Source organism: Salvelinus alpinus, chromosome 30 (genome assembly GCF_045679555.1).
Source record: "Salvelinus alpinus chromosome 30, SLU_Salpinus.1, whole genome shotgun sequence".
NCBI lineage: Eukaryota > Metazoa > Chordata > Actinopteri > Salmoniformes > Salmonidae > Salvelinus > Salvelinus alpinus.
In genome coordinates, this window is record NC_092115.1 from 2,089,977 (window position 1) to 2,097,921 (window position 7,945).

Sequence of the window (7,945 nt, forward strand, 5' to 3'; positions counted from 1 at the left end):
CGTTGACGTGCTAGTCAGAACTAGGACACTCCTACTTGCTAACTGGTTGAACGCGTATAACTAGAACCACTAGCAAGTCAGACATGTCCGAGTCTCCTAGATCCGACTGGCACGTCAACGCGTCATTAGTCGAGAAACCTGCCTATTTTCCTCGAAAGTACGTAAATGTCCCGATTACAAAACTATACGATATTACAGAGAGCAAGTTAATTATCTCACATCTCGTAAAAATATCCATAATGTTGCACTTGTTGTTGACGGAATTGATACTAATGTTGGGTTTTTGAGCTAGCGCCCAACGGACTCCCTGAAGGAGAACTCGCCTTGTCCCAGAATGCACCGCGGGACCCACTGACGACGCATAGCCGAGTTCAATGGAGTTTCCCATCTCCTCTAAAGTATATCTGTCATATCTGACACCTTTCCATCTGTTGTGTGAGAGTGTGCATGGTCATGGTTAACCGGATGGTAACGTCGGGTAACTCGGTAACTACAGACGCCACGGTAGCCCGCCCGTTCACAGTACATACACATAGGCGTTACTGGTCCTGTAGGTGTGCTAGGCTAGCTATGTAGCTATAAATTATCTGATGGGAGCTGCATTGCCACGAAACTTTAGTTTTGATCGATAACTGGTTAGTAGAGACTAGTATAATCACCCACAACACGTCTGCAGTATGAAGCTAACACGGAAGTTGGTCCTGGCCAAAGCCAAGGCCTCGGATCTGGACAGTGTGAAGAAACTCAACTGCTGGTAGGTGGGAGGCTAGATGGGTTAGCTAACTATCCGATATGCAACTGATGGATGCTAGTTAGCTGACCGTCCTTATTTCTCTAATGTGTCTTTCTCTTTCAGGGGCTGCAACTTGACAGACGTGAGTATGCTTGTGTATTCTCAATTTCTCTGTTTGTTTTTAGCTGTTCTGGGTTGACAGAATATAATTTTAAAATCCCATGTTTAGCTAGCTAACTAGTTAGCTTTGTCTCAACTCTAAAGTTCTTCCTTCCTTTTCCATCTTTCTCCTCCCTCCACCTGTCCTCTCTCTCTCTGCCCTTTCTCCATCCTCTCTCTCCGCCCTTTCTCCATCCTCTCTCTCCGCCCTTTCTCCATCCTCTCTCATCCTCTCTCTCTCTCCATCCTCCCTCTCTCTCTCCATCCCCTCTCTCTCTCTCCTCCCTCTCTCTCTCTCCTCCCTTCATCCTCTCTCCTCCCTCTCTCCATCCTCTCTTCATCCTTTCTCCATCCTCTCTCTCTCCTCCCTCTTCATCCTCTCTCTCCTCCCTCTCTCCATCCTCTCTCTCTCCTCCCTCCCTTTATCCCTCTCTCTAGATCTCCATATTTACCCAGATACCCCACATCGAGGTCCTGACTCTCAGGTTGGCTGTCTACACACACACACACACACACACACACACACACACACACACAGGGCTGTTATGGTGAACGTGTTACCGCCATACCGGCAGTCACGAGTCATGATGGCAGTCAAATTCCACGTGACCGTTTAGTCATGGTAATTAGGCTTCTCCAAGCTCTGATGCTGCTGATGGTCATTAGTAGCCTACCAAACTTGCTACCTGCCTGGTACTCAGCACTCTATTGTCCCTGTAATCACTCTCACATCAGTGGAAATGTAATGGAAAATCTAATCAAACACTTAATGAGAGCTCATGTTGCACAATATTTCTATAGGCTATGCAATTGCGCAAGAAAACAGAGTGATGGCCTCTATTAAAAAGAGGAGGATCCCATCAGATTTCTATAGGCTAGGCCTACTATATTTATTTCTCAACTTTCCTAATATTATGCACATTGCTTCCCTTTACAACAAGAGTATAGCCTACCTTGCTGGCATAAAATAAACCACGGGGAAAAGTTTCCTCCATTCGCTATTTTAGTGCATAGATGACATATATTTTATTCCCACTGCCCCTGTTTCGAGACAGGTGCATGATAATGGTCCATTCTAAATCAAAACACATTTCACACATATATTATTTAGTATATGTAAAGACAAGATTAAATCAAGAATAGTCTGATGGCTGACAATATTAACCTATCACTTGTGAATTATATATTTTATTTAACTTTTATTTAACTTGGCAAGTCAGTTAAGAACAAATTCTTATTTACAATGACGGCCTACACTTGCCAAACCAGGACGACGCTGGGCCAATTGTGCACCGCCCTATGGGACTCCCAATCACGGCCGGTTGTGATACAGCCTGGAATCAAACCAGGGTCTGTAGTGATGCCTCTAGCACTGAGATGCAGTGCCTTAAACCGCTGCGCCACTCGGGAGCGGATAATGTTTGTATCACAACTAAAGTAGCCAAATAACTTCTTAAAATGAAGAACATTAATCCGCTTTACAAGGGGAGTAGAGCCTAACTGGCGTACATAAGCAGCGTGTGACTTTCCAGTTTGGGGAAGATACATTTCACCATAAAAATGCCCCTTTATAATAAAAGCATAATTGCATTTGCGGTCACTTTTGAGAATGGTGTTTTCCTGCTAATTGAACATTCGCTCTTATAGCCTACTTCTGTGTGTGCATTGCTGCGCTTATAATGTAAAGAAATATCCTAATAGTTTATCAACATTTTAAGCGAAACGTTCTGATCTGTTGCGTCAGCCACATTGCATATAAAAGGTTTTTTGATGCTAGTTGTTGTATTAATGTGGGATCTAACGCATCCCACAACTGTCCCAGACGATGTTTGGAATATTTATTTCTGGCACAGAATATGTCAACTGTTGTACTATGGGGGATAGTAGATTGATTCAGAATAGTGATTTTTCTGTTCGTTAGGCCTACTCATCTTGTTGGACAGTTCTTCCAATATCTTCAATATGCACCTCGGAATTGGATAAGGACACGTGCAGTTGTGTCTGTCTTCACTTGTAGCCTGTGAGGTCACGTGACGGAGAGCCATGTGAGTGAGAGGTGCTTCGGCACGCAGCAGGGAGAAGGGAATTATAATTATTATATTCAGCCGAAGGGCACAATGGCCGCAAAAGGCATGGATTCTTTTAGGGGGCATTACGGCCACACAAAGGGGATGCCACCGGGAAATTCAAGGCATTATCAAGTGCTTGTCAATTTGTGAATGAGAGACTGATGAAGTGTGTACAGCCTGCGCAAAAAAAAAACAAAGCAGAGCTCATGGCTTTCAAGCAACTTTTTTCAAATCATCATTAGAGTCTCATCATGCAGCCTAACAATGTATTAAAAATCAAAACATATATCACAACGTTTGTAGAACAACTAAAATTACATTAATGACTCTAAATGAAGCATATAGGAGGACCTGTTTCTTTGTTAGCCGCTCAACACAGAATAGCCGCATGTGAACACTCCCTCACATCATTTGGAGAAAACATCATGTCTATTTTATTCAGCTTTGTTCAACTGTATTCTTCATACTATAAAATACTATAAAATAATGCCACTGATTTGTAAGCAAATCTTGTCTGCTAAATGAACTAGTGTAGCTCACAGCCATATGGCATAGCCAGATCAGGACCTAACATAAGGACAACTGAGAGTTATGCTATCCTGTTCTTCTGAAATAGACTACATTTAACAGTCAATTACCGTGAGACTGGCAGTTATTTGCTTGACAATCACCGGCTGACAAAATGTCATGACCGTCACAGCCCTGCACACACACACATACTGTGCGCTGTCTGAGAGGAGAGCATGCAAATTAACTTTTAGTTGTACTGTGTACACTATTATGGGCTCCCGAGTTCGATTCCAGGCTGTATCACAGCCTGGCCGTGATTGGGAGTCCCATAGGGCAGGACTCACAATTGGCCCAGCGTCGTCCGGGTTTGGCCGGGGTAGGCGGTCATTGTAAATAAGAATTTGTTCTTAACCTGACTTGCTTAGTTAAATAAAGGTTCACTGTAACACTACGCTGCCTGCTGTGCATATGATAAATCAACCTTGACCACACCCTAACCAGGTCCTCTCTCTCCAGTGTGAACTCCATCTTGTCCCTCTCATCTCTGTCGGGCTGTGTGTGTCTGAGTGAGTTGTACCTCAGACGGAACCTCATCCCTTCTCTCTCAGAGCTCTCCCATCTCCGCCCCCTCACACGCCTACGAGTGCTCTGGTTGGCTGAGAACCCCTGCTGCGGAACAGACCCCAGCCAATACCGTCTCAACGTGTTGCGATGCCTGCCACGCCTACACAAACTGGACAACCAGGGTCAGTTGTCTTCAGTTGTGACAATGTTGTTTGTGTTTTGGGGAAGTATGCTTCTATTACTTATATCCTCAAGCCGTAGGGGTCCAATTTAGGTTTTGGGCTGTCGCAACTGTGTGTGTGTAGTAACTGTGTGTGTGTGTGTCCAGTGGTGACAGAGGAGGAGCTTACTTTCGCTCTAAACGAGGGAGAGGAGATAACCACACCCCCTGCCACCGCCCAGAAGCAGTTCTCGACCAGTGGCCAGCCAGAGAACGTCAGCTCCACCAATGGACAGACAGAGACAGAATCAGAGAACGACCCCCTCAACTACAGTATGGAGGAGACCAAGTAAGACCCGCCCCTCACAACGTTACACACCTTTAACCCTGTCTCCTAACCCCTGTCTCCTAACCCCTGTCTCCTAACCCCTGTCTCCTAACCCCTGTCTCCTAAACCCTGTCTCCTAAACCCTGTCTCCTAAACCCTGTCTCCTAAACCCTGTCTCCTAAACCCTGTCTCCTTAACCCTGTCTCCTAAACCCTGTCTCCTTAACCCTGTCTCCTAAACCCTGTCTCCTAAACCCTGTCTCCTTAACCCTGTCTCCTTAACCCTGTCTCCTTAACCCTGTCTCCTTAACCCTGTCTCCTTAACCCTGTCTCCTAAACCCTGTCTCCTACACCCTGTCTCCTACACCCTGTCTCCTTAACCCTGTCTCCTAACCCTCTACAGTAAGATCCGGGAACAGTTGGGGATGAAGCCTATTCCTAGAGACAAGTTCTCCTCCCCATCACCTCGACCTGCAGCTAGGAAGGTAACAGACACTCCTCTGCTACCCAGACACTCGTCTGCTACCCAGACTCCTTTGCTGTATACACACTAACTATTTGGTGATGGGGCCTTCCATTCATACTATGGCTTTATGTATTTCGTATGCATGTACTGTAGGTATGTATGTATTGATGATGTGTGTGTGTGTGTGTGCGTGTGTGTGTGTGTGTGTGTGTGTCCAGTCCCACACTCTGGAGGCGGTGCTGATGCTGTTGAAAGATCTGGAGGAGGAGGAGCTACGCATCGTTCACACGGCAACCCAGAACAGACAGCTTCGATCGCACACACACCCCAAGCTCACACACACGCTACAGGGACAGACAACCACTGACACACACACACTGCAGGGAGATGGAACCATCGACACACACACACTGACAAACTCCAGAGAGAGAACGACCGACATCGAGCACTGACACACACACACACACACACACACACACACACACACACACACACACACACACACACACACACTCCAACACTGACACACACATTCCCATTGACTTTAAACACTAATACAACCACCCAACGCTGAGGTAGACACACAAGTCATGTTTAAGCTCTGTGACCAGAGGGAGAGGTAAGGGTTCACATGCTCCCCTAGGTACAGATCTAGGATCAGCTTCCCCTCCCCAATCCTAACCTGAACCATTAGTGGGGGGAAATGCAAAACGGACCCAAGATCAGCGTCTGTGGACTTTACCCTACTCCGGGCTCACCCACCCACCAAACCTTGGTACACACATGCTTCAGTATTGTTGTGACAGCCTTTTAGACAAATAGAGGAGACTGAAGGGAGAAGTTATGGCTATCTATTCTCTAGCGGAGCGTGGCTATCTATTCTCTAGCAGAGAGTGGCTATCTATTCTCTAGCAGCGCGTGGCTATCTATTCTCTAGCAGAGAGTGGCTATCTATTCTCTAGCAGAGCGTGGCTATCTATTCTCTAGCAGAGCGTGGCTATCTATTCTCTAGCAGAGCGTGGCTATCTATTCTCTAGCAGAGCGTGGCTATCTATTCCCTAACAGAGCGTTGCTATATATTCTCTAGCAGAGCGTGGCTATCTATTCTCTAACAGAGCGTGGCTATCTATTCCCTAGCAGAGCGTGGCTATCTATTCTCTAGCAGAGCGTGGCTATCTATTCCCTAGCAGAGCGTGGCTATCTATTCTCTAGCAGAGCGTGGCTATCTATTCTCTAGCAGCACGTGGCTATCTATTCTCTAGCAGAGCGTGGCTATCTATTCCCTAACAGAGCGTGTCTATCTATTCTCTAGCAGAGCGTGGCTATCTATTCTCTAGCAGAGCGTGGCTATCTATTCCCTAGCAGAGCGTGGCTATCTATTCTCTAGCAGAGCGTGGCTATCTATTCCCTAACAGAGCGTGTCTATCTATTCTCTAGCAGAGCGTGGCTATCTATTCTCTAGCAGAGCGTGTCTATCTTTTCTCTTGCAGAGCTTGGCTATCTATTCTCTAGCAGAGCGTGGCTATCTATTCCCTAACAGAGCGTGGCTATCTATTCCCTAACAGAGCGTGGCTATCTATTCCCTAACAGAGCGTGTCTATCTTTTCTCTTGCAGAGCTTGGCTATCTATTCTCTAGCAGAGTGGCTATCTATTCCCTAGCAGAGCGTGGCTATCTATTCCCTAGCAGAGCGTGGCTATCTATTCTCTAGCAGAGCGTGGCTATCTATTCCCTAGCAGAGCGTGGCTATCTATTCTCTAGCAGAGCGTGGCTATCTATTCTCTAGCAGAGCGTGGCTATCTATTCTCTAGCAGAGCGTGGCTATCTATTCCCTAGCAGAGCGTGGCTATCTATTCCCTAGCGGAGCGTGGCTATCTATTCTCTAGCGGAGCGTGGCTATCTATTCTCTAGCGGAGCGTGGCTATCTATTCTCTAGCAGAGCGTGGCTATCTATTCCCTAGCAGAGCGTGGCTATCTATTCTCTAGCAGAGAGTGGCTATCTATTCTCTAGCAGAGAGTGGCTATCTATTCTCTAGCAGAGAGTGGCTATCTATTCTCTAGCAGAGAGTGGCTATCTATTCTCTAGCAGAGAGTGGCTATCTATTCTCTAGCAGAGCGTGGCTATCTATTCTCTAGCAGAGCGTGGCTATCTATTCCCTAGCAGAGCGTGGCTATCTATTCCCTAGCAGAGCGTGGCTATCTATTCCCTAGCAGAGCGTGGCTATCTATTCTCTAGCAGAGCGTGGCTATCTATTCTCTAGCAGAGCGTGGCTATCTATTCCCTAGCGGAGCGTGGCTATCTATTCCCTAGCGGAGCGTGGCTATCTATTCTCTAGCGGAGCGTGGCTATCTATTCTCTAGCAGAGCGGGGCTATCTATTCTCTAGCAGAGCGGGGCTATCTATTCTCTAGCAGAGCGGGGCTATCTATTCTCTAGCAGAGCGGGGCTATCTATTCTCTAGCAGCATGTATTCTGTCTGCCTTTTCTTAATCAGTGAATGAGTGTTTTTGCAAACTGCTTTGTGTAAATAGACTGCAATGCATTTTTTTTTAAACTAAATTTAAGAGTTGACAACATACATGCATGCAACAGTTTATACACACTGAACCAAAACATATATAAATGCAACATGTAAAGTATTGGTTCCATGTTTAATGAGCTGAAATAAAAAATCCCAGATATTTTCCATACGCACCAAAAGCTTATTTCTCTCATTTTGTGCACAAACTTGGTTTACTTCCCTGTTAGTGAGCATTTCTCCTTTGCCAAGATAATCCATCCACCTGACAGGTGTGGCATATCAAGAAGCTGATTAAACAGCATGACCATTACACAGGTGCACCTTGTGCTGGGGACAATAAAAGGTCACTCTAAAATGTGCAGTTTTGTCACACGACACAATGCCAGACGTTTCAAGTTGAGGGAGCGTGCAATTGTCACGCTCACTGCAGGAATGTC

The 7,945-nt window shown here is 46.0% G+C and overlaps 1 protein-coding gene across 1 annotated transcript; it reads left to right on the forward strand.

Moving 5' to 3' along the window:
* Positions 1 to 430: 430 nt before the first annotated feature.
* Positions 431 to 7,673, forward strand: cfap410 (cilia and flagella associated protein 410). The gene is made up of 7 exons (XM_071376136.1): positions 431 to 754; positions 857 to 875; positions 1,331 to 1,377; positions 3,988 to 4,217; positions 4,364 to 4,544; positions 4,926 to 5,007; positions 5,207 to 7,673. The coding sequence occupies exons 1-7, from the start codon at positions 678 to 680 to the stop codon at positions 5,438 to 5,440; spliced, it is 870 nt and encodes a 289-aa protein (XP_071232237.1). The 5' UTR covers positions 431 to 677; the 3' UTR covers positions 5,441 to 7,673.
* The last annotated feature ends 272 nt before the right edge of the window (positions 7,674 to 7,945 follow it).